Genomic DNA, 24798 nt, shown 5'->3' on the forward strand with positions numbered 1-24798 from the left:
AACCACCACCCTCCCGAGTATCGGCTCTCCAAGAGCCCTCCTGTTAGACGCGACAGAGCGTCGGAACAAGCTAGGCGGTCGACGAGGGTGCCTCCACAATAACATCAGCAATACATACAACGTTCGGCCACTTTCCGCAGGTATCAGGCGAGTACTATCGCCCCCTGGAAAGTTTGCCCGTGGGTCTGACAGCTAGGCTAGCCTTCTTGAGGTTAGCTTCATATAGTCAATATAGCTACTGTACCTACCGGCGGCTGTTAAGCTCGAGATCAAGACGTATAGACTCGTCTCACTCAGCTGAAGAACATTGTCGTCTTGGAATGAGCGAAATCGGATAGCAGATGGCAAACTTTCGAGATATCAGCTGTTATGCTATAGCCGAAAGCGGTAAGCGTTGACATGCGCAAACGACTCCACGGGCAAACTTTCCAAGGTACGATAGTACCTGCCCTGCGTCTTCTTCTTCTGCTACCGGACTCCCTACTCCTCAAAGAGAGGTCTGTACCAGTGTGTCCTAGGCCACTGGGCGCCAAGATCTGTACAACAATGCAGTCAAGAACGCAGCATCCTAACTCTCGACTTTAATCCTTGGTCGCTTTGCATTCGGCAAGACTTCTTCACCACTATCGGTCGAGTAATCACTGGCCGCACCTGTGAATCGTGATTTCTGTCTTCTGTTCCTGCCAGCCTCATTGCCTACATCATCATCTTGCCCACCTACTGTGCTCTTTTGTACACGCAAATGCAGGATATTGTCCGCTGCACCTCCGTTCTCGATGAAGCGTTTAAGTATAATCTGGTACGAACCGGGTCGATCGAAGGCGAAATCGGTTGCGCCAGGATGCATGAGCTCGTAGACGCTCATATCTAGCGGCTTGCCTGCTTCGGCTTCGAACCGGCGACAGAGGGTATCGAGCCTGAATTTGTTCCAAGGGACGGGTTGTTGCTTGGTTGGTGGAGTGAGGTTTGCCATTGGGATGAGTACAGGTCGGCTCTCGCCCATCGCTTTGGCGTCAATGTGTACTTCGATGGTGTCCCAGTCAACGGTCGCTAGGTTGATCGGGACTTCGGCGGATGGTACAGTGCTGATGCTTCTTGATTGCTTCTCTTTTCGTGATGTGGTAGATTTTGTTCGCTTTCGCTTGCTACTTCGGTCTTCATCTGTCTCTCGTGATGCCTCATCCTCGTCTGTTGAAGGTTGCCAGCCAGAGCCCTCAGGCTCTACTATTTGTTGGTCAGCAAGCGGGTCGAGGTAGTTGAGCCAGCCTGTGTACGTTTCGAACTGGCTTTCTGAGCGCCTCTCGGCGTTCTGTCCCCATCCTCGCCAGGATTTGCGGTCGTAGTTCGTGGCTACTATGCTAGGAACACACTGTTTGTAGAATTCCAGTCTATGCTGTCGCGTCGTTAAATTCGGCGGCTCGCTAGCTGAGTCTCGTGCTACTCGGACTGCATGAATGATGCGGCGTTTGCGTCGCATGAATTTCCTGCGACCGAAGCCACTCTGCGATCTGATCCACGAGTCAGAGTACTTCTTGTAGCTTGTCCTGCCGCCATTAATGTTGTTGGCCATTGATTACACAAAATACGATAGACTTGTCGTGATCGAGTCGAGTACGATCTCCTGGTCGTTCAGTGCGTCTTGGCCAACGATCACGTCAACTACTATTTGCGACTTGTGCGAGTGAATGTATTCTTGTATATTCGAGCAAAGCACGAGACGCGATCTACTAGAAAGGCTCCACTCTGCCAAGAAGCTGATACTATGTGCTACCCGTGGCAAGCACGATCTGGGAACAAAATTCCAGCTGTATGCTTAGTCACGAAGCTGGAAGGGAAGGAGTGAGTTGTATTGTTCTACTTGACGCAAGCACTGAGGCCCAGTCATGAATATAGCAGTGAATTGTAGCATGTGGTCATTGATGTATTATACTTCAGCGAGCTGCCAAGATCGATATCCCATTGATGATGTCCTGCTCTTCAGAAGCGTCACTTCGAGTCGCCCTCCTGTGCGTGTGCAATTATAGAAGAGTAGTCGAAGTGCTCGGATCGACGAGGTAATGATAGACCAGAAAGAAAGATTTAGGCTGGTAGGCCCCTGAGAACGCCCTCAAGAGCTGTCACTCGCTCGGTCATCGTGGTCATCGAAAGGTCGACGAGCAGGGTAGGGGTTTCGCTCGGTACCAAACTCGTTGTTGAGAGCTTCAATGGCTAGATTATCGGCATCTTCCACGTCTCCGTACTCTAGTAGCCAGAACTCGATGTGAATACTCCTCTTCTCCAGATCCTTGATACCCTCCTCCGCTTTGTCCAACTCTTCTTCGAGAGAGAAGAACGTCCCTTCTTCCTCCTCTGTCAGATCTTGTATCACATCCTGATATGCCTCCTCGAAGCTTTCACCCCATGCCAGCGCATCGACCAACGCAGATGAATCAGTTCGTATCTTGATGTCGCGGATGCTGGAGTACTTTTTCGTGATCTCACCAATCTTCTCCAAGGCTGTGAGTAGTGCAGCAAGAATAGCACTGGTTCTGAACTGTGGCTCCGAGGCGTCAAGAACATAGGAAGTATTGTAACGGCTTCCGTGCTTAGCATATCCAAAGTTGACACCGGCGGCATATCTTTTAGTGTCAGGCTCTGGCGATCCACGCGAGTAAGAATACTTTTTGGTGCCCGGTATCGTTAGATCCCATTCACCGATCTCTACAACACATGTGTTAGATTTAATTGCTGTACCGAACGATCGAGGACCAGTCATATGAATGCTTCACATCTGGTTGAGCTCTCTCTGCTCGTTGTACCACACACGGCCTCCGATGTCGTCATATTCTTCGTCAGATAGACAGGTGTAAAGGCCGTACTTCGGATCACCATTTGGGACGAACTGGCGGGCAATATGTTTGCTGTCGGTGGTAGGTACCGGCATGATGGGATTGGAGGAATTATTTGTGTTGAGGACAGAAGAAACAACTGCAAAAGATAGTAAGAGCAGGTGTTTGGACAAGGATTCCAGGAAGCGTAGGTGGGTGCAAAGGTGGTGAGAATGCATATGGTAGATATGATTGTTCGTACGTAGCACATGGGTACCGATGTGATACCTAGAGTAGCACAGGCTGAGCCATTGTGTACGGCTATGCTCTTGCTAGGCCGCCGTCATGAATTTTTGCGCACAAAGTATGCAGTGATATGGTGATTTGGCTCCGGCGCTTCACCTAGCCTCCCCCAGCGAATCATCCAGAAGTCTGAGCATGTCGTCCAGCGAAACGAGATTGCGTGGTGCTGCAACGGCACAGATGGAACGGATATTGTAAGGTTGTATGACGCTTGGCTCGTATCGTACTCCGAATATGCCGACCTAATAACCATGTGCGGTTTATGGTTTGTACCAGAAGCTAACAAATCGATGTCCATGACACTCGATACTGTTGATGAGGTGCTTTATCTCATGATACGCTGCGACCATGTCGGGCGGAAACCCTGCTGCGGCCAGCTCGTGACGTGCATTCTTGCCCCAAGCCAAGATATTCACCAACATTGCAGACTCAGTGACAATGACAATCTTCACGATGTGTGGGTTGGATGCACAGATCTTCTGAACAGTGTCCAATGCTTTCATGGCGGCTTTGATGGTTGCCCAATGTGGATGGCGAGCATGGCCGTAGTGATGATGACTTCTTCCAGACTTGCTGAGGTAGGACCCGGGACCGAAACCGACTTTCCAGCGCAGGTCGGGAGTCCGTCCGATCTTGACAGCTAATGTCGAGGTAAGATTTTCTGTTTTCCAGGAACTGAGACCTGTTGGCTTGATCTTCTGCAGCTGATAGTATTGTTTGCGATGGCTGAAGTGTAAGATGTCGGGTCGCTTGTGTTTCGGAATATCATTGATGTAAGCGAAGCGATGATCCATCGAAGGAATGAAAGCTCGCTGAGCCATTTGACTGCCGCGGCTGTTGCAAAGTCTCTTTTCAATGCTTTCGTGTCGCTTTTGCTCACTTCTCATGAACCACATATGAGCCATGCGGAGGTGCTGAGGTGCTGAGGAATGGGTCGCGATGGCCGACGAGGTACTTATGGAGAAGTCTTCAAAATGCTAGCTGTCTGGCGCAGCTTCTTCAGCTCGTTCCTAAACAAAGGCTCCTCGCTTGTACATCCCTGGGGTCGCGGCTTGCAGCAGCAAATTCTATGTGTGAACAATTACGGCCTTTGTCGCGGATGCAGGTCGCCAGACTTCCGGTAAGTAAGCTTCGCTACAATACAAGATGCTGAGGCATCATTGATGCATAGTTATTCCCATGCTGCTGCACATAAAGACGATAGAACCACAGGCCGCAGTAAGTTACCAGAAAGCTGGGTCGATTCCGGATGTTCCGGAACTGTTATTAATACAAAGTACAAAGCGCTCAGTAGATTGCTTCCAGCAAGTAAACGACACCGAAAACTAGAAAGGCAATCGCACCGCCCATGGTGACTGCATATCAGCGTCAGCAAAACTGAATCAAGATATGTGGCAAACAGCTTACCAGTACGCAAGCTAACTTTGCCTGCAATAGCTTTACCACCAACAACCGCAACACCAGTACAGATGGCATGACCACAGAGAGCACCACCAGTGACCCACCAGTAGTCAGAGCCAGCAGCCATAGCAATGGTTGCAATTTGACTTCGATCACCCCATTCACCCAAGAACGTCATGACGAAGGTCTGTACCCAAGCAGGGCTGAGCAGTAGGCTGAAAAGATTATTTATGCCTGCTGTTATGCTCCGTATGGTGGATCGTCTCGAGGGCGAGGAGGATCGTGAGGATGTTTCAGAGATAGGAGAATCTGGTGGTGAAGGCAGTCTGCCAGCTTCTGATCTGCTTTTGCGGATTCCGCCTCGACCAGATTCTAGGACATATGGCGAGACGGATGACCTTCTTCGTGACTTCCTCAACGCTTCATGTTCTTTCTCTTCTAGCTCCTGCTCCACCTCTTTCATTTCTTCACTAACGCCTTCGTCAGGGCTGATGTTTCGTGCTTCGAGCAGCATTTTTACGCCAAAGACAAGGAACAAACCAGCAGCGAGGAAATTCGTCAGCCACTTTGGGATGAGTGTTGGCACAGCATGTCCTAGGACAGCGGACAGGATTGTCATAGCGATCAAGGCGGAGAAAGCGGCTGAGAACACCAAGAGCCTATCATGGCGCATGGCCATCAGGCAAGCGACCAGGAATGTCTTATCACCGATCTCAGAGAACATGATCATGGTGAAGGCCAGGAACATCGAGTGTAAAGGCTGGACGATATCCTCCTTTCCTGGCAGTCCCTCTGCATCTGTTCGTGATGCGGATGGGTGGTTGGATAATCGATGCTCTTCGGCAGGAATTACGTTGTCCTTAGGTGAGGACGGGTTCTCTGGCAGTGGTAATGAATGTGGTTTCTCTGGCAGATCGGTTGGTTTCCCGAGCAGTTTCCGAGAGTCGTCCTCAAGGACCACCTTGTCAGAATCCTCAAGACCCTCGGTAGTCTTCAACTTCTCCTTTTCACTGTGAGGCAGTGGGGGCTGTTCTTTTGGGGCGTCGGGTCTCTTTTGGTCGACTGAAATGGTGTCTTTATTCTTGCTCTTCTGGGTAATACCACCTTCTGTACCTCGGGTGCCTTCTATGGGGCCAGACCGGCTCTTGTCGTCCATGACACCCTCGTTGCTTTGCGGAATTTTCTCATGACTGACTTCCCCTTGGTAGTCCTTCATCTGTGTATGAGTGGTATGCGACAGACTGTTATCATCATCCAACGATGTTTTAGCCTTTTTGCGCTCCCTCTCAGCACTTGTCTCGACCCATGGTCCCTCGTGTGGTATGCCATCTTTCCCGTCAACAGGAGCATGTTCTGTGCCGACCGGGTTTGATTTCGTCCCTGTCTTCAGCGTCGATTCGGTCACGTCTTTCGAGGCTACGGTATCTGCTGACACTGGGGTTGCCGCGATCGACGCGACAAGGGAGAGAAGGAAAACTGCGCAGAACAGATGCCGTCTGTGGTGTATCTTCATCTTCTCGGTTGAAGAAAAGAAATGAAGTAGCTGTGGTGTTCCTCCGAGTCGTCGAGGTTACAGAAATGTGGTCGCGTGTCCCCCAAATCGCAACGACTGGGATCTCGGATTTTGAGGTTGCTACGGGGCCCGATTGTTGCGGATAGCGATTATATTACAAGACTGGGTGGTGACACAACAAGGATGTAAAGCGCTGGAAGTAGAAGTACAGTTGCGAAGCGCAAGTAATCACTAAGGTGTAGTAATTGGTGTAAGTGAACAGTACTGCATCCTCGTCTCCTTTGCCCTCGACTGGCAGAACGTTAATTGTCTGTCAAACATGCTTTCAGGAAGCACAGGCCGGGGTGCCACCAGAACCTGCCAAGCCGCAGCTGCAGAACCGTTGAAGCGGACGCCGCGGGAGGCTTAGGAGGCTCTAGCGAAAGTCTAGCCAGTCACAATTCAGGTATTGCGGCTGCCAATCTTGCCCCTGCGCCGCTTCACCACAACTTTCATAGCGACATGGGAGCCATTACTTTCTAGCGAGGACGTTCTAGTAACGAGGTGGAACACATAAATGAATTGTGCATCGGTACCAGATATGATTCTATTCACTTGACTAAGGCTATCCTAATGTCCGGACGACGCATGTGCAGACCGGGCAGTGGCAGCAGCCCTTTTCCTCTGACCAAGGGCATATGTCAGGTTGAATGGCACAAGTACCATAAGCAACACCGTTACCAATGCCAATCCACCAAGCGGTGCTACAATCGCAAGTAAAGTAAAGCCATACGAGACTCGACTGAAAGCGATGCTGTCTTGTAATTCTTTCGTGGCTAATCCGACTTGCATTGCTGTCAGTACCACCGAAATATACACTGTTGCACCGACTATCCATGCAGTATTCCTTGCGAAGAAGCTCCCGTATGAGGTGTAGCCGTAGTTATATCCGCGCATCATCGTTGTAAAACTCCGCGTGCGACTAGATAACCTATAGATCCAGTTCAGTCGTCCTAGCCGTAGCTCACCGTACATGTATCTCGGATTGACATCCTTGCTGCCATCCAGTGGTATTCTCGATGCTGCTGAATGGACAAGCCTCGTCCATTCCGGCCATCCTACAGCCTGAGGTATCAGACCTGCCTCGTGAGCTAGACTCAGATCACTTTCGGAACAGATCAGCCACATATAAGACAGAAGCATACCATTGGCGACCTCGAATAATGACCGGTCAGAGCACAAGTGCTTTATCCAAAACTCGTGATCTAGAAGATATGGTGGCAGAGGCATGAGGAGTAGTGTGTCTTTCTGCCAGAGCAAATGATAATCTGCACGCTCTGTGATAACGAATTTTCGTCCACGGAGAACATGATTATGCAGTGGTTGAGCATTGCGCGGCAAGCCTGCCGTCCATAAATGTGTATGAATGATATTGAGTCTTGCCACAGCTAGTTGCTGCGAGCAGTATTTCTGAATAGACACACTATCCTCCGAATTCAAAGATCGAAGGCCAATGGACCTGCCAGATGGATCACGAACATTGTAGATTGCGGGCAGGTGCAGTTCGGCTTTGCTCGATGAATTGTGGTTGCCAGATGTATAGATGGCATGCGCATCCTCGAAGGGTGGGCTCATCCGGCTGGTCATGAGGATATTTCGATCGTCATCGCTAGAATATTTGGAAATGGCCTCGACGTCAGGGACCGCCATATAGTTTAGAGCTTTGGCCATCGCATTCGAGCTTGAGGGATTTTCTGATGTTCAATATCTGTTCAGATTATGCGACGGCTGCAAGTACGTGCTCAGATGCTAGAGAGGGCGATCGAGTGGCACCGATGTATCCAAAACTCAGCAGTTGCTCTTCCAAATACAACACCAGGACCAGTGCGGTCGAGATCGCACAACGCGAGAAGCATCATGGGAACCTTTGTCAAAAGGACTCTCACAGAGCCTCAAATACGGAGGCCTTGCTAACCAGCAGCATGCGCCTTGCCATGGTAGCAGATCTTTAATTAGAGTAGGCCACCAAGGGGCGGCGGCGTCATTAGTTGGCCCCATCAGCAGGGGCGTAGCGCGACAGGCATTGAAGAAGCGATCCAATACACATGCTTGCCTCCCCGATCATGCCTGCACCATTCTTGACAATCCTGTCGCAGACTGAGGTCGAGGCTTGTATCGAACTGCTTATGGAGCTTTTATTGCTCGGTAAGCGTGCTTTAGCACTGTTGTATGCAACAATGTCAGCCGAAAGTGGACGCGCAAAATGAGCCGGTCAACTGCCAGGTGCAATAATGCTACCACAGTTGTTTAACAAGATGATAATGGCCGACTGAATGTTTCCCTGCCGGAAAGCAGGAAACACCACGACTTGCAAGCCAGCATCGGCCTACTCTGAACTTTCCGTAACTCGCGGAGTCGATCAAGCCCGGTTGGTCTGGAAGTTGTCAGAGCCCGACGGGCCTCAGGAACATTCAAATTCGTTGTGCAAGGACGGCCATGAATCATGTCTCTAGCAAGGTCAGGTACACGACGTGTGGTCCGCACGAATACCTTAACTCCAGGTTCCGCAGGTCCTCATCCGCCACGAAAGACTCTGGACGATATCCAACAAGGTATCAAAGTGCTATACAAACCAGCAGACGGGGCGAAACCAGACTGTGATATCGTAGTCATCCCAGGCCTTGGCACAGACCCCGAGAAGAGCTGGCAATCGAACAAAACAGAATTTAACTGGATCAAAGACAGTAAAGATGGCCTCGCACGAGACTTCCCAAAAGCCAGAATATTACTGTTTCAGTACGAATCTGCATGGAGTGGCGGACTCAAAGTCAAGCAATTCATCTACAACATCGCTATTTCGTTGCTCCTTGGTCTACGTGGCAGTAGAGAGGCCCGCTCAACTACTCCAGTAGTATTTCTTGGTCACAGCATGGGAGGTTTAGTGATCGCAAAAGCGATAGTTCTTGCAGATCAGCGGCGCGACCTTGTACCAACTATGTTTGAGTGTATTTCAGGCTGTATCTTCTTCGGGACACCATTCGACGGCTGCCCTGCTGCTTCGGCGGCGTCGATGCTTGCAGTAATTGGCGAAAAGGTTGACAAGACTACAAGCTCGAAACTGCTAGACATGATGAAGCCCGGTGACGAGGGCTTAAGGGAGTTGAAAAACGATTTCATGCGACTGGTCGCTAAATTAACCCAAAGAATTGAGTTGTTCTGCTTCTATGAAGAGCATCCGACGAACTTCGCGGAGCAGGCAGGTCTTCCCGCTATCTTTGGTATTGCGATACCTAAATCTCTGGCAGAATTCGTAAGTCGCGACTCAGCTACCTTGACCGGCATAGATGCCCTGGGACTTGCCAGCAACCATCGGAACCTTGTGAAGTTTCAAGGACCCAAAGACGACCGATACCAGTTGGTCAGAGGTTCAATAAAGCCGATCATACAGATGTCTCATAGTATTGCCAAGAGCCGACTGAACGCGACACGCAACATTGATAGAGACACGGTCCTGGCAGTCAAAAAAGTCCTCAAAGGCCCTGACATGGACTCTATCCGCAACGCTGTTAAGCGGAAAGACACTTCGTCCTCGTGGCTTGTAGCTGAGCCAGAATACCAGGCATGGCTACATGAAAGTCCTAAGGGACAACGGATCGATGCGATGTGGATTAGAGGGCAGGCTGGACGGGGCAAGACGAGCAACACCCTGGCCGTCCTAGACGATCTCGATGCGAGGATAGCTGATTCTTCTGGTGATAAAGCACCGCCCCTAGTCGTATTCTACTTCTGCCAAAGTGGTGCAGATCAGTCAACGGCTGAGGATATACTCAAATCCTTTCTCCAACAGCTTATTGATCAGCAGGAGATCTTAGTGCCACATGCGAAACACTTCATGAAGAAAAAAGCAAAAGAAGATTCAAGAGAGACTCAACGCTCTGCACTTCAGCTCACAGTGGAGAATATGTGGCAAACAATGCAAGATATGCTATATGATCCTTTCATCGGAACGGTCTACTTCGTCGTCAACAACCTGCACGTCCTTCCGGAAGACTCGCCATCAACACAAAAACTTCTGGGGCTCATCGGAGCTGAAGTCTCACGCACTTCAACGTCAGATTCAGACAGAGTGCCTGTCAGATGGCTTCTATCAAGCAGAAATGTTCGCACCATCAAGACCGCCCTTGAAGCCAAAGTGGTGCGCCTGATCGATCTCGAGGATGACAAGTATGAGGATCAGGTGAAGAAGGAGCTCCGCAGACATGCATACACCAAAGTTTCCGATCTGAGGGAGGAGAAAAAGTACGAAAGAGATGTTGCCTACTTCGCACACAGCCTGATTTCGAAAAAAGCACAAAATACACAGTGGATAGATATCGCATGCCTCCAGCTGAAAGCTCTTTCCGACAAGGACAGTCGTCGCGAGGTGCGGCGAATTTTGGAGACTATGCCGCAGGACCTCAACACGCTTCTGGAAAGCGCATGGCTGCGTGTGCTGCATAAGAACGCGAACGTTGCAGAAAAAATCAAGGAAATACTTCGCGCGCTAGTTCTTACTTTCGAGGACCCCACTGGTGCGGAACTGAGTATTTTGGCAGGCATGTCGTCGACTGACGAAGAGAGAAGCGAATTGCGACAGCTTGTGGAGAGTTGCAAACCCCTCCTCACTACCACACGAGACCGAGAGAACGATGTCAAGGTGGGTTTCATGAACATCGTGGTGAAGACGCATTTGCTGGAGAGTTCCAAGCAGTTACTCGGTATGTCAGAAGATGAAACGAAATGGCAGCATGGTATGTTAGCTTTCAGGTCCTTCGAGCATATCACAGAACGATTCGACGCAGTGGTCGTAGTAGAGCATCAGCTAGACGAGGGCGCGGACGACACTCATGGGGAGGGGAGCGACGTAGCGCACGAGTCCGCCACAGACAATGGCGAGGGTGACGAAACTCGCACAGAACCGGAAGGTACTGTTGCGGATCATCATAGCGCTTGGGCGGACGACAGTACTACCTCAAGCGACGACGAGACTGAAGAGTTCGAAGAAGCTGACGAGGAGGAGGAAGACCCAGAAGCATTAGCCATAAAAGACGCCGCACTTGCATATCCTGTAAAGTACTGGCTAAGGCACGCTGGAAGTGCTACTAAAGAGATTGCTGAGGACTTGATAACATCCGATGACAACGACTTCTGGGCGAAGGATTCGCAACTTCGAAGACGATATCTCAAAGAACATGTTCGCTTGACAGGCCGCCTTGAAGGATGGCCCCTCAACTCCTTGACGGGTCTACATGTCGCAGCAGCGTTTGGCTTTCCAGATCTGGTGACTGCGCTGATCAAACATGGCCATGACACAGAGATCAACGAAGTAGACGACTGGGAAAATGCACCGGTAAGGCTTGTATCATTCTTTTTCATGCTTCTCATTTATGCTAATCTTGTACAGCTACATTTGGCTGCTTGCTGCGACCGACTTGATATCATAGATGTCCTCCTGGACTCTGGTGCTGAGATCAATCACGGACAAGAACAAGAAGTGGACACACCACTGCATATGGCAGCGCTCGAGGGTTATGTGAAAATCATGCAGAAACTCGTCGCTTGCGGAGCAGACGTCAACGCTTTTGCAGAAGACACAGGTCCTGTGATTAATGCAGCTATCTCATCCGGCAGCCAAGAAGCTGTAGAATTGTTGGTCTCAAAAGGAGCCAATTTATCGTTGGATGGTCACGAGGAAATTCCGCCTCCTTTAGCAGCCGCCGCTAAAAGTTCCAACACGACACTCTTCGACTTCCTCATCTCCGCGTGCGCTGACAAGCTGCCTCCCCGAGAGTACAATCTTGCCCTCATCAGTGCTGCGAGCAGTGGTCAAACCGAGGTCTTTGATAAATTAATGGTCTATAGACACCCTCAAGATACCTTCCAAAAAGCCATGGATGCAGCAGCGGACGAGACTGAATGGAGCATGGTTAAGCTGATCCTAGAGCGGAGAGATGGACTCGACTGTCGTCACGTTTTCGTTGAAGCTGCCACTGCATGGGACGACCAGTCGGAGATTCTCCAAGCAGTCTGGCAGTACACAAAAAAGACCCTTTCAATTGACATCATCAACGAAGCCCTCTACCACGCTACTGATTACGAGAACGAGGATATTGTACGGCTATTGCTGAACGACTTCGGCGCGGATGCTAATGCTGAAGCGCCTCCAAGTATGACTACTGAGCAGGGCAGTGAGGGAGGTGAGGGCGACGGCGAAACTGATGACGACGACGATGAAGATGATGAAGATAACGAAGACGAAGACGAAGACGAAGATGAAGAAGAGAAGTAAGTGGCCTCTTGTGACATTGACAAGCAATGTTTCGCGATAGCATTGCACAGGCCAGTTTTACTGACTTTCCATACAGCTACGGCAATGCATTGACTGCTGCCGCCCATGATGGGACCACTAAGATCGTTAAGCTATTGCTCGAGAAGGGTGCCGATGTCAACGCTGAAGCTGGTTGGCCGTTACAGGCGGCAGCAGCAGAAGGACATGTTGAAATCGTCACCGAACTACTCGGCAGAGGCGTGAATGTCAACACGCTGACTACAAACCCAAATTTCGAGTATGGTACAGCCTTGCAAGCAGCCTGCGAATATACGCAAGTTGAGGTTGTCGAACTTCTCCTGAAGCATAAAGCGGATCCAAATCTCGGGGCAGGTGAATCAGGCTATCCATTGATCGCAGCAACGCAGGGAGGTGATAAGAAGATCACAGAAATGCTTGTGCATGCGGAAGCCGCTGTGAATGTTTATGGCGGCTCGTCGCACAGTACTCCACTGATCAATGCAGTGATGTGGCTGCCAGTTGAGTCAGTGGAAATGTTGTTGGAGAAGGGCGCCGACATTACACTGACTGACCAGGACGGAGACTCGGCGTTGACGACCGCAGCCTTCAGAGGCGAGGCCGAATGCATTGAGCTTCTATTGAAAAAGGGTGCAGATATCATGCATGTCAATAACAACGGCTTCAATGCCCTTCAAATTGCCCTACAGGAAGAGAACGAAGACTGTCTGGTAATGTTGGTGGACGCCGTCTCACGCATACTCACGTCGGTCAAGACGGCTGTCGACGCAGGCAACGAAGCTGTCGCAAGGGTCCTTCGAAGTGCTGGCGTCAAGAAGCCGGCGAACAGGACCATGACGATTGACACCAACCACGACGACACCGACGCCGACGATAACGACGAAAACGACACCGACAACGACGACACAGCTGAGTTGGACAAGACAGCTGTCTCTGAGGAGTCCGCCAGTCCAAGGACACCGCCGATGCCCAGCATCGACCACGTTCCTGCTACCACAAGCGACACAGAGGCCTCCTGGCGCTCGCGACTGTCGTTAAATCCGGTTAGGTCTTCCCAAGACATCGATAACAGGTCCACACCATCCTTAGTTGCTCAACCACAGCCATCGATTCCTGAAGCCACATATAGCACAGAGTACACTCCCCAGCCTAGCAAGTGGCATTCAGATATATCATCGGCTGCGCCACAGCAGTCACACAGTCAACAATGGCAAACTCAAGACGTTCCCAGGTACGATACGATCCCGGTGCCTCCTGTACAGCCTGCTATTAGGAGGAAACCCACACCCAGTACATCATCTCCGTCGTCTCGGCCTAGTAGTGTCGGGCAAGGCCAACCTGCGTCTACGCCGCCACCGTTACCATCTAGGAATTACCAGCACGAAAGTCCACAGCACCTTGGTCAGTCGACCCCAGAGACACAGTCACAGTCTAGATACCATAATACAGTCTCGGATCCTGACGCTCGAAACGATTCGTACCAAGCATATGACTATAACGTGCCTCCTGCTCCACGATATCAACACCAGGTTGCCAATGGACAATCACAATCGTATGGCGCACCATCTTCCAGTCAGTCGTATCAGCCATACAATACATCATCGAATGGACCTGGGTATGCTGCCTATCAATATGACAACCGATCTACTTCATATGGGAGACAGTCTCAGCCCGGGCCACAACCACACTACCAGCAGCCTCAGGCTAACGCCTACGATGGATCGGACTATGATACTACGAGTTGGCAGAGACCGCCACCTAGACCTGACCTCGAGCAAAGGTCATCGTCGTCTTCGATGACCGGCATGAAGGACGTCTTTGGGAGAGCGAAACAATATGGTGTGAATAGGTGGATGTCATAGGTAGATAATGTTACATTCATAGGTACTAATGATTGAAACAGGAAACCCCAGGAACAAATTGTAATACTACGCCTTACTGCACCTTGCCAGCATCCCACTCTCTCACCTCACCTTTGCTAGACCACTTCACACTGCTCCGATTGCCATCATGACTATCATCAACGAGGAAGCTATTCTCCATCTTGGATATCTGGTTCTCGTCAAACCCAGCCTCCCTCATCCTAGACGCTTGATTCCGCTTCCACTTCGCACGATCGCGCATGGCTTCAAGTGCGAGGTCCCAATCTTCGGCGTCGCTGTCGTGGTCGGAATCAAGCGAAACGTCCTGAGAGGGGTCGTAGCTTCTCGCAAAGTGTTCATCGATGCCAGGCCTCGCTCTGTGTGCGCCTCGGCCACGTTTTTTTTGCACGGCTTCCTCACCATCCGAAATGGTCCCGTCCAGCTGGCTTGGGTTGCGCGACGCAGCAACTGGGAGCGGCCGCTGATGGCGGTTCCTCTCTTCTACGTTAACACTTCTCTCTCGAGGTGCAGACTTGTGTCGTTTGCGACGCTGCTGGACATTTTCATCCTCTGAAGGTGAAGGTGAATTCCTCCGTTGATATCGCCGCGAGCCATCTGAAAGTCTGTGACGCTCGCGAGAACGATGCCTACGTGAATGTTTCTGCTCAGCCTTACCACCGTCGCGATGGTCGCGGCTCGAGCGTGACTCGTCAGCTGCACTGCGGTGCTTCCCACTACTATCTTGTTGAGTCGCACCTAAAATATCCTTCAACATGCGGCTCCTCTTCGACTGATCACTCTCATCCGCTCTTAGCCTCTTGCGCGGCGGTTCATGGCCGTCGCGCAGTGCTCGCAGTCGTCTTTCAGACTCTTGCTCCTCTTTCCTCTTCAGCGCCGCATTATGATGATCGGCCTCGCGCACTATGTGGCTCAAAAATCGAGTGTTGGGCTTGAGAACATCTGCTGCTCTGCGCTTTGGCTGGAAGGCCGACAGTCCTTGCGATGCGTATTTATGTGATGTTTTCTTTGCGTCTTCTGCTAGTAATCTTGCGACGTAGTCATCGTCGAGGTCACTTGCGGGAGGCATCTTTGGGCAGTCAGTTTGTACTGATGTCAGTCTACATTGGACAAGATACTTACCTGATGGAGTGGATGTGATATGGTCGACAGGGAGGTCACGGTCGATGTCACGATTTGCGGCCGGCAAACATTCCGTTTGTGATACTACTCCCTAGATCTTCAGATCGTGCATGGCAGGCGCGGTTCCAGAAAGTTGGCGCCTCCCCCATAGAATTTCTCGAAAGTTGAATACATCATCCTCGTCTATCAACTTCTAACAGATCAACACGTTCATTCCATCTTCTACCCACCCATATCCACCGTCAACGCAGTCGCTAACTCCCAACGGCTGAACCAAGTTCATGTCATTTTCTTCCCAACCGGCGCATCGACCTCTGGCAGGCTCGCAACCATCGTCCGACGGCAATTTTGTCAATACCTCTAGGGAAACCGGAGACGTTGTTCCCAATCCACAGAGTCAAAATGGTCAACAGATGACGAGGGGTGAGCCCGTGGCTAAGCCATGGGCTCATTTTGTGGCAGGAGGGTCAGTCAGCTTCCATCCTGGCTCAATCAATACCTGACAGTTCCTAGTATCGGTGGCATGACCGCAGCGACACTCACATCACCACTTGACGTGCTGAAAACACGACTACAATCAGATTTCTACCAAGCGCAACTCCGGGAACTTCACGCGCAACATGCCACGCCCCGAAAGAGAACCCTCCTTACCGTGCCACGAGCCGCATTAGTCCACCTACAAGAAACAGGCCAGATGCTAGGCGCAATATACCAGCACGAAGGCTTCCGCGCCCTCTTCAAAGGTCTAGGCGCGAATCTAATAGGCGTCGTCCCCGCCCGCAGTATCAACTTTTTTGTCTACGGAAACAGCAAGAGGATACTCAACGAACAATTCAACCCTCAGGGAAAGGAAAATGTTTGGAGCATACATATCGCAGCCGCGGCTACCGCGGGTATCGCGACGGGAACAGCCACGAACCCGATATGGCTGGTCAAAACCCGACTTCAACTCGACCGGAACAGAGCGAGCAATGACCCAATGAGAGGCAGGCAGTACAAGAATAGCTGGGATTGCATAAAACAGACTGTTAGACACGAAGGCGTGAAAGGGTTATACCGGGGCTTGACAGCTTCTTATCTCGGTGTGACTGAGTCAACTATGCAATGGGTCATGTACGAGCGTATGAAGCTGGGTCTGGCAAGAAGGGAGGCACGTAGACTGAACACACCTGGGTACCAACGAACATGGACCGATGATGTTGAAGAGTGGGCTGGGAAGTTCTCTGCAGCGGCTGGTGCGAAGCTAATCGCTGCTGTTGTCACATACCCGCACGAAGTCGTGCGGACTAGGTTACGGCAAGCACCAACTACAGTAACAGACTCCGGCAAAGTCATGGTGAAGTACACGGGCCTGGTGCAGTGCTTCAAGCTAGTGGCCAAAGAAGAGGGCATGGCTGGTCTATATGGTGGCATGACTCCTCATTTGCTGAGGGCCGTCCCATCAGCAGCTATAATGTTTGGTGTATATGAGGTATTTTTGAGAGTGTTTGGTACAACGGCGTAGCGGGTTTGAGCCTGGCTCTCTACTCAGCGAGATATCTGTACACTAATGTTCACGGAAAGTGTTTGAACATCACAGAAGTGGTCTTCAGGTCGACCGCAAACGTTTTGGAAATGTACAAAAGACCTAGAATGGAATCGAAGGGAATGAATGTACAGTATAGAAGACCTTGGACTTCAACGTATCGGCATGAATACTCCCTCACTGGAAACATGTATAATATGACTCCAGCTTCTGCGTTGCCTCTTACCCACGTGTCGGAGCATTTGTCGCAGCCTAAATTCCGGGCAGGATTCCATGCAGGCCTTGAAACACGCATGGTGTTGGTACAGTCCCGGTCCGTAAGTCTGAAGACTTGGCACGAATCTCACTAAAATTGTGCTACTTCAAGGCCTCATACCAACCTTTTTACAGTGACGATGTATTGTAACAATTGTACAGTAGATAGAGCTAGTCTTACTTCGCACTTTACTACGCGAAGTATTTCTATTATCTTTTAATTTCGTTCGTACCTGTGAGGAAGAAGGTAGAGAGTATCAGAAATCATGCTTACTAGCATAAACTTAGCATAAATTTTGGACTTCCTACCTACAGCTCTTCTCGAGTCGGCGACGACGACGATAATTCTACTAAAGATGTCATAGCTGTATAGAATAGAGGCGGTTTCATCAGTAAACCATCGTTAAACTATGGTCTTTATGCCTAGATTATCTCATTACTACAGCTCGAAGTAGCACAATTTTGGTGAGATTCGTGCCAAGTCTTCAGACTTACGGACCGGGACTGTACTGTGCTGTATGGATGTGGTGTAAGTGGTATGGAGATGGTAAGGTTGGTGGGTCGGTGGCTGCGGGTATATGTAATGACTGGGTCGTAGTTGCCCAACAATGGCCACGAACCTCTGTTACAAGCAAGATTATGACTCGCCAGCCTTGACTCGGAACCAAAACCTGGGAGGCCTTGAATCAGCAACCACGAATCTCTGTTTACAAGCAAGATCGTGACTCTCCAGCTTTGACTCGGACTTAAACTCTGAGAAGCCTGATTTTCACCAATTTGAGCCTAGACCACGCCCGGATCCACGGGGCTACAACGAGCTTAACGTGCGCTTTGCGGGGAGGAAACCTGGGGTGGCTTGGAACCAAAGAACTCCTGGCTTGTCGTTCCTTCCCCATCCAACCACAGCCCTTCGCATCACGGAAGCGAGACGCGTTACGCATCCTGCTTTGCAAACCTTAGCTATCTCGAGCCTCGGGCATGTACTTCATGCAGGTGGACGATCATGAAGAAGGACGAAGATAAGATGTCAGAAGTACCCCCATGATCATGCCTTCTCTTCTACACTGCTCGTTGGATCTGTCAGCTATTCATACCTACCTCTCCCCGTGAGCTTACAGCATGGCACATCATTCAGCCAGCGATTTAAAGCAAGGCTTGAACCCATTCAACATTCTTGTACTCTGCTTCCTTGGATTGGGCTCGGTCACTTATGGCTACACAGCGTCGATCATTGGCACTACACTTGGTACATCGACTGATGAAAACATTCCCAATCAATCACTAACATATCCAGGTCAACCTTCATTCATCGCCTACTTCGAGCTAGATACCCGCCCCGACGGCACAGACCTCATCGCAACGACAAATGGTCTCTTCCAAGCCGGCGGCGTCATAGGGACCCTCTGCCTGCCCTGGTTCGCAGACAAATATGGCCGCAAATGGGCATGTGCTCTCGCGGCCAGTCTCGCCATCATATCGGGTGCATGTCTAGCAGGCAGCGTCCACATAGGCATGTTCATCGCCTTCCGCTTCGTCGCCGGTGCAAGCGCATTCATGATCCTCGCTGCTGTGCCCATCCTCATGAACGAGCTGGTCCCAGTACAATTCCGAGGCGCGCTCGTCGATATTCACGCGGTCTGTCTGGTGCTCGGATACGTCATTCAAGCTTGGTATGTCATTCTTCACGTATACCACCATACTCCTTGATCCCTACGTCGTGAGATAAGGACCCCCTACTAACCATCCGCCAGGGTCGGCTTCGGCTTCTTCTTCTGGACAGAAGGCGGCAACAAAACCTGGCGCCCACCCCTAGCCCTGCAATGCGTCTGGCCCCTTATGCTCCTCGTCGCCCTCCCCTTCCTCCCGGAATCACCCCGCTGGCTCTGCATGCAGAACCGCCCCGAAGAAGCCCACCAGATCCTCATAAAACTCCACACCAATAAAAACGACCCCAACCACGAAATGGCCGAAGCAGAATTCTACCAGATCAACAAACAAATCGCCATTGACCGCACCCTCGGCTCATCCTGGAAAGACATGTTCAGCAAACCCAGCTACCGCAAACGGGCGCTCCTGGCTATCGGAACAACGGGGATCATCCAGTGCAGCGGTGTACTGGTCATCAATAACTACGGTCCCACACTGTACGCCAGTCTAGGATTCAGTCCCGTCAAGCAACTCCTCTACCCCGCCGCCTGGCTCGTTTTCGCCCTAGGCATGAACGTCGCAGGCATGCTCCTCGTCGACCGCTTCAACCGCCCCCGCTTCATGGCCTTCGGCGTAGCAGGATGCATGTGCACGCTCATCATCGAGGCCGCACTCGTCGCGAACTTCGTGCCCAGCAATAACAGCGCTGCCCTCCAGGCCGCCGTGGCCATGTTCTTCATCTACCAGGTCTTCTACGGCGCCTGTCTGGACGGCACACAGTTCAGTTACCTCGGCGAATTATTCCCCACGCATCTCCGCGCGAAGGGCGTGTGTCTGGGCGTCAGTATGATAAGCTTGATGAATATCATTTGGTTGCAGGCTGCGCCGGTGGCGTTTGAGAATATCCAGTGGAGGTTTTATTTGTGTTTCATTATTCCGGGAAGTATTGGGGCGGTGGTTATGTGGCTGTTTTTTCCGAATACGAGGGGGATGCCGCTGGAGGAGGTTGCGGCTTTGTTTGGGGATGAGGATGAGGTGGCGGTGTATCAGAGGGATATTGAGGTTGATGAGAATCATCATGTTGCTGGTGTTAATGAGAAGGGGCTACTGGGCTCGAGGAATGGAAGTAGTGAGGTGGAGAAGGTGAATGCTGTACATGGGGAGCAGAAAGCTTAGGACATGGGGAGAACACCGCAGACGAAGAGAGCAGAGAGTTGTTGTGGCGTTGAACACTTGAGCTTTTGCCTGATACATAGCTCTAGAGAGACAACCACGAAGATATTCCACCATCCGCTTGTACACCAGCGTGCGACCCGATGTCAGGTTCCTGGTCTCAGTGATACCTTCTCTTGATCCCAAAGTGTCGCACTTCCCCTTCCATGCTCCTGCCTTCCTCCCACCATGCACATCGCACCTTCTCTCCAAACTGGCATACAGTCGCGCCTACCTCCTCAACCGCGTTGCACCTTCCTACTAGCAACATGCACGTGCCTTCCTCACATCACTGGCAGGTCGCACCTTCCGTTTCAATGGGTCGCACCTTCCGTTCGAAGGCATCGCACCTTCCCTTCTATTCCAGTAGTCGGTCGCAGCTTCCCTCACGCTCAGATCGTACCTTCCGTCTTGAGGCCGTTGGTCACGCCTTCCCTTCTCGCAATTTGATCAGTCCCACCTTCCCGATGGTCGAGTCGCGCCTTCCTTTGGCTCTAGCATGGGCCGGACCTTCTCACGATCACGGTGATCACTGATTGTGCCTGCCGGCGGATCTACGCATTGTCGCCCCAGCTACGGCTTCGTAGCTCACTGCCTCAGCATTGCCTACTTAGAGCAGCGCAGGGTTGATTAAGTCCGGTAGAAATGGTGGCATATTTCCCCTGCAAAGGCCCGGAGCGATACATCAATTGGATGGCTGGGGTGCCTGTCAAATGTCTGATCTCGTTTTGCGGTGGTAGATGCTGGGAGAGAAGTTATCGAATGACAAAGCACAAGAAACCGTTGAATGAAGAACAGATCGTGTTTCATCCTCAAATTGAGACTGCTCTTTTTGAACGTAAAATAGATAGTCCGATATAGAGGCTTTTGCTGTACATCTCAAGAGCGTTTTGAGTCCTCAGCTATCTTGGGAGTGCTCCTGTACCTCGTGGAGCGTGATGGTAGAGCTACACTGTGGTTATGTCGAGCTCAAACCAAAGCTCATAAGTTGTTCTTGAGTGTCTCATTTTGCGTCTCAGGAGCCCACCAGATCTCCAAAGTGCTGGATATGGCCAGCCGCGGCCACGTTGATATCCCTGATGAAGACACTTCCAAGGTATTTTGGCATGAGTCCATCCACCGTGAAGTCGATTGGGCGCGACGATTCTTAAGGAGCATGTCCACCACCTTGTAGATCTGTCTCATGCTCCCCAAGGTACTTCTCCTTCTGACCACCGGCCTTATCTGCTTTGAACGTAGGCGATACCTACTCATCCTCGTCCTCATCTTCAACCACTCTCCTCTTCTTCCTCACTTGCTGCGGACTCTGTCTCAGCAACTCATCATCCGGCTCACCCTCAGCATCCTCGTCTTCATCTATCTCGTCCATTCGACTTCTCTTTGGCGTTCTTTCCCCCTCTTTCCGTGGTCGCTCCTGAGGCACTGATCTCCTCCCTGCAGTTTCAGTATCATCCTCCTCCTCATCATCAAGAAGATCATCGTCCCCACCATACTGCTCTGGTTCCTCCTCTGAATCAGCGAGGAATTCATCATTCCGGTCATATTCGTCTTCTCTCGTCCGACCACGAGGCATAGTTTCGTCCTCGTCATCCGAGTAGATCTCTCCATGTCTGTTCCTCCCGCGTTTTGTCATCTTCTTCTTCCCTCTCGAAAGCGGCATGCCCATTTCGTCTTCTAGACCTGCAACGCTGAGGCCACCACGTCCGCCGCCGAGGCCAGCGCGTCCGAGAACATTATTCCTCTTCATCGTCAATCGTTCTTCTGCGTTTTCTCTCTTTCTCTGTGCCCGCATTCTCTCCTTCTCGAACTGCTCAGCTGCTTTCCTTGCCAACTCTGGGTCCTCCGCGTTCTCTTTCGGCCGTGCCAACGTGATGCCTTCCTGTTTCGTGGCAGCCATGAGCTGTTTCAGCCTGGCCTCGGCTTCACCTTGTTCTCCTCCCGTTGGCAAAATCTTCATTGATGCGTCGAGAGCGTGAACGAGCTGTAGATCCACGACTTGAGTCGAGTGTGCGGCTGCTAGGAAGGTAAGACTGTCTTTCGACGGGTCGTAGGGTGTACCAGGCGGTAGTTTCTTGCCGAAGCCCTGCCGTAATGGCTGAGCAGCGACTTTGTATTGCTGCGTTGGTTTCGTCGCGAGTTGCAGGGTGATGCTCCCGTCTTCCCACCTGACAAATCGAGCTGTAGACTGCATCTTGGAGGAGTCGTTGGGATCGCGCCGCCAGAACATTGAGGACATGGCTGTGCTGTAAGCTGAAGTTTGACGGGTTGGATCGCCGTCATGAGCGAGGGTTTGTGGTTCGTAGGTGTCTGGGCTGAACGCTTCTTGTTTTATGCCGAGGAAATTGGGCATGTTGAGGAGGTAGAACTCGTCGCCTTTCGGGTAATTGATTCGAGGGACGTCGCAGTCGATCGTTCGAAGAAGTCTGGCTCCCCCTGCTTCTTCTTCTTCCTCGGCATCCTCGACTGTGTCTGCTACTCTGTCGTCTCGACCTAAGTCGTCGCCCGAGTCTAGCTCTTGGTCATCTAATGCGCGTTTCTGTTTCTGAACGGTTTCATCGTTGTCGCTGCCAAAGAGGTCATCGTCATCCCCGTCGTTTGAGCCTTTGTCTTGTATGAGCTCTGGAGTGTCGTCTGCTAGCGGAGAGTCTTGCTGGCCATTGGCTTGCGGTTCTTCGACAGCAGACATGACTGTGATTCTTCCTTCGCTGTGATGGATGACCTGTATAGGAGTACCCCAATGCAATCACGACGAATCACTTGAGGCGCGATTGAATGGCGCAAATGGCTTTAGAGCATGATCAGCTCCTTCTAGTGGAACATACAGCGATATCCAGACGTGTTTTTGCTACGCGCACGGGCCTCTCTTTTCAACTCCGCAAGGATAGACTGGGAGAAGGATCGAAATAAGCTAGCTTAACACTCGGGCCGCACCTGCAGATTTAGGCTCGGAGGGCCAAAATGGGGGGTCGCCCTTGCCATAAGGAGATCTTTGCGAGGCTGTCACATGTCCCTTCACTTTCTGCTCTGTGGTGAATTACAACGACGCCGAATCCAAAGTGATATATCAGTGTAGCAGCTTAGGTCTGCTCGCAGAAGAGCATTATGACCTCGTTCTTCTCCAGTGCGTAAGTCGGCCAACATTCCACAATCCCCCCTCTCGACATTGTTCACCCCCAGACCAACTCGCTATTATGAGCAGGTGGGCGGTCAACACCACGTCTCTATTGAGACCTTTACAGCCTGCTAACTTTTGCAATGCATCCAGCCGCCAGGCATTTGGTCGTGGCAACACAAGGTCCACACAAAACTTGCGGGACAGAGCCGCCCAATCGCCGACTACTGCAAATGCACCTCCTGTGCCAAACCTACCGAACTCTCCCTCTATATCATCGGCGTATAGTGCTACGTCAGACGAAGTCTACCAGGAACAGCCGAAGAAGTTCTTGAACGAAAGATATGCGAAATGCTCGGTCAAGGGAAACTTCTTGACTCTGGCTGCTCAGCCAAAGAACGTCGAGTTGGGAGAATGGCTTGCACATCAAGGTACGAGGACGACTGAGCGTAGATGACATCCATGCTGATACGCACAAGTGGTGGAGATGAACAGGCTGTTGACCGGCTTAATACAAGTTATTCAAGAGACGGACACCAACACTGGAGTCGCTCTATGCAACGACCACACTTGTCCCACCATGTCCGCGGGAAGGTGCGTCGATCAGAGATTGCACTTCTGCTCCAGCTGACACATCATAGACTGACTTACACCTGGCTTGAGAACGGCCGGCCTGCGAAGATTCCAGCCCCATCTTACATTGTGCGAGTACAGAGATGGATAGTTGGCAAAATCCACGACCCTAACGTCTTTCCTACGGAGCCTCCACCAAGCATTGCATCCACAGCTTATGCCTCTGGAGACACAAACGGCTCTAACTCACCTGCTCCGGGTACACCTGCGACTAACCTCACACAGCCCCTGAACCAGCTAGCAGTTGGTAGAGACGACTGGATCGGCAAGGCTTCTGGATTCCACCAGAACTTCCACAACGACATCAAGGGTATCATCAAGCAGATGTTCAGATGCTATGCCCACCTTTACCACAACCACTACGAGAACCCATTCTGGCATTTGGGCCGACACCTCGAACTGAACAGCTGCTTCGTCCACTTCATGACTGTGGCTATGTACTACGACCTGCTACCAAAGAAGGATACAGAGCCTCTCCAGGGTCTGGTCGATATATTCGTTGCCAAGGAATTCATCCCGAAAGAGGCAGTTCAGCAACATCAAAGCTAGATCACCCAACCTATACCCAATATTTGACGATTTGAGACTATGAACAAATAGCTACAACAGCTCTTCGTGTTTCACAGCATGTACAGGTGTGACGAATAACGGCGGAGGTAATGAAACGGCGCTACAAGCAAAAGAAATGCAGCATGAAGGCACGATCGAGGTTACCAATCTGGTTTTTGAGCATTTGATGGGCGAATGGCGCGATAGACCTTAAAGAAAAGCACTGGCATCTTTACTGTCTGGAATCAAAGTGAAGGCATCGGTACACACACCATATCCATACTATCTGCAGAGCATTTGGTCAGCATGATTAATTCTGCTGAAATATGATCATCCTACAAGGCTGCTTCTGTTACGGTTTTCGCCAAGCAGCGTACTCGTGGTCTGCTGAAGAATGTGAGAAAGATTCGTCTGCTGATATACGCCCTACAAAGGTCGCTTTGCCATCCACTGTTCCTTTTGTGAGCCTTGTGGCCGTTCTGAAGCTCGTAGCGAAATGCCCTCGAAGCATCAG

At 51.1% G+C, this 24798-nt stretch overlaps 12 protein-coding genes across 12 annotated transcripts; 5 read left to right on the forward strand and 7 right to left on the reverse strand.

The window, feature by feature from the left end:
- Positions 1-568: 568 nt before the first annotated feature.
- PMZ80_007428 (uncharacterized protein) lies at positions 569-1570 on the reverse strand (the record flags this gene model as incomplete). Its single annotated transcript, XM_064875836.1, has 1 exon — positions 569-1570. The coding sequence occupies one exon, from the start codon at positions 1568-1570 to the stop codon at positions 569-571; it is 1002 nt and encodes a 333-aa protein (XP_064728100.1).
- A 537-nt stretch (positions 1571-2107) lies between these two features.
- On the reverse strand, positions 2108-2923 carry PMZ80_007429 (uncharacterized protein; the record flags this gene model as incomplete). Its single annotated transcript, XM_064875837.1, has 2 exons — positions 2108-2700; positions 2806-2923. The coding sequence occupies 2 exons, from the start codon at positions 2921-2923 to the stop codon at positions 2108-2110; spliced, it is 711 nt and encodes a 236-aa protein (XP_064728101.1).
- A 447-nt stretch (positions 2924-3370) lies between these two features.
- Positions 3371-3931, reverse strand: PMZ80_007430 (uncharacterized protein; the record flags this gene model as incomplete). Its single annotated transcript, XM_064875838.1, has 1 exon — positions 3371-3931. The coding sequence occupies one exon, from the start codon at positions 3929-3931 to the stop codon at positions 3371-3373; it is 561 nt and encodes a 186-aa protein (XP_064728102.1).
- Positions 3932-4397: 466 nt separating this feature from the next.
- GDT1 (GCR1-dependent translation factor 1) lies at positions 4398-6024 on the reverse strand (the record flags this gene model as incomplete). The annotated part of the gene is made up of 2 exons (XM_064875839.1): positions 4398-4465; positions 4518-6024. 2 exons carry the CDS (start codon positions 6022-6024, stop codon positions 4398-4400), a joined length of 1575 nt encoding a protein of 524 aa, XP_064728103.1.
- A 609-nt stretch (positions 6025-6633) lies between these two features.
- PMZ80_007432 (uncharacterized protein) lies at positions 6634-7734 on the reverse strand (the record flags this gene model as incomplete). Its single annotated transcript, XM_064875840.1, has 1 exon — positions 6634-7734. One exon carries the CDS (start codon positions 7732-7734, stop codon positions 6634-6636), a length of 1101 nt encoding a protein of 366 aa, XP_064728104.1.
- Positions 7735-8506: 772 nt separating this feature from the next.
- Positions 8507-12331, forward strand: PMZ80_007433 (uncharacterized protein; the record flags this gene model as incomplete). The annotated part of the gene is made up of 1 exon (XM_064875841.1): positions 8507-12331. One exon carries the CDS (start codon positions 8507-8509, stop codon positions 12329-12331), a length of 3825 nt encoding a protein of 1274 aa, XP_064728105.1.
- Positions 12332-12357: 26 nt separating this feature from the next.
- On the forward strand, positions 12358-14211 carry PMZ80_007434 (uncharacterized protein; the record flags this gene model as incomplete). Its single annotated transcript, XM_064875842.1, has 1 exon — positions 12358-14211. The coding sequence occupies one exon, from the start codon at positions 12358-12360 to the stop codon at positions 14209-14211; it is 1854 nt and encodes a 617-aa protein (XP_064728106.1).
- A 73-nt stretch (positions 14212-14284) lies between these two features.
- On the reverse strand, positions 14285-15298 carry PMZ80_007435 (uncharacterized protein; the record flags this gene model as incomplete). The annotated part of the gene is made up of 1 exon (XM_064875843.1): positions 14285-15298. The coding sequence occupies one exon, from the start codon at positions 15296-15298 to the stop codon at positions 14285-14287; it is 1014 nt and encodes a 337-aa protein (XP_064728107.1).
- A 466-nt stretch (positions 15299-15764) lies between these two features.
- Positions 15765-16855, forward strand: RIM2 (Pyrimidine nucleotide transporter, mitochondrial; the record flags this gene model as incomplete). Its single annotated transcript, XM_064875844.1, has 2 exons — positions 15765-15817; positions 15865-16855. 2 exons carry the CDS (start codon positions 15765-15767, stop codon positions 16853-16855), a joined length of 1044 nt encoding a protein of 347 aa, XP_064728108.1.
- A 1395-nt stretch (positions 16856-18250) lies between these two features.
- Positions 18251-19954, forward strand: PMZ80_007437 (uncharacterized protein; the record flags this gene model as incomplete). The annotated part of the gene is made up of 3 exons (XM_064875845.1): positions 18251-18377; positions 18426-18801; positions 18883-19954. 3 exons carry the CDS (start codon positions 18251-18253, stop codon positions 19952-19954), a joined length of 1575 nt encoding a protein of 524 aa, XP_064728109.1.
- Positions 19955-21236: 1282 nt separating this feature from the next.
- Positions 21237-22676, reverse strand: PMZ80_007438 (uncharacterized protein; the record flags this gene model as incomplete). Its single annotated transcript, XM_064875846.1, has 1 exon — positions 21237-22676. The coding sequence occupies one exon, from the start codon at positions 22674-22676 to the stop codon at positions 21237-21239; it is 1440 nt and encodes a 479-aa protein (XP_064728110.1).
- Positions 22677-23092: 416 nt separating this feature from the next.
- Positions 23093-24284, forward strand: PMZ80_007439 (uncharacterized protein; the record flags this gene model as incomplete). The annotated part of the gene is made up of 5 exons (XM_064875847.1): positions 23093-23111; positions 23168-23189; positions 23256-23533; positions 23582-23696; positions 23744-24284. The coding sequence occupies 5 exons, from the start codon at positions 23093-23095 to the stop codon at positions 24282-24284; spliced, it is 975 nt and encodes a 324-aa protein (XP_064728111.1).
- Between the last annotated feature and the right edge of the window lie 514 nt (positions 24285-24798).

The sequence above is a fragment of the Knufia obscura genome, assembly GCF_036327395.1.
Source record: "Knufia obscura strain CCFEE 5817 isolate CBS 148926 chromosome Unknown scaffold_9, whole genome shotgun sequence".
In the NCBI taxonomy this organism is placed as follows: domain Eukaryota; kingdom Fungi; phylum Ascomycota; class Eurotiomycetes; order Chaetothyriales; family Trichomeriaceae; genus Knufia; species Knufia obscura.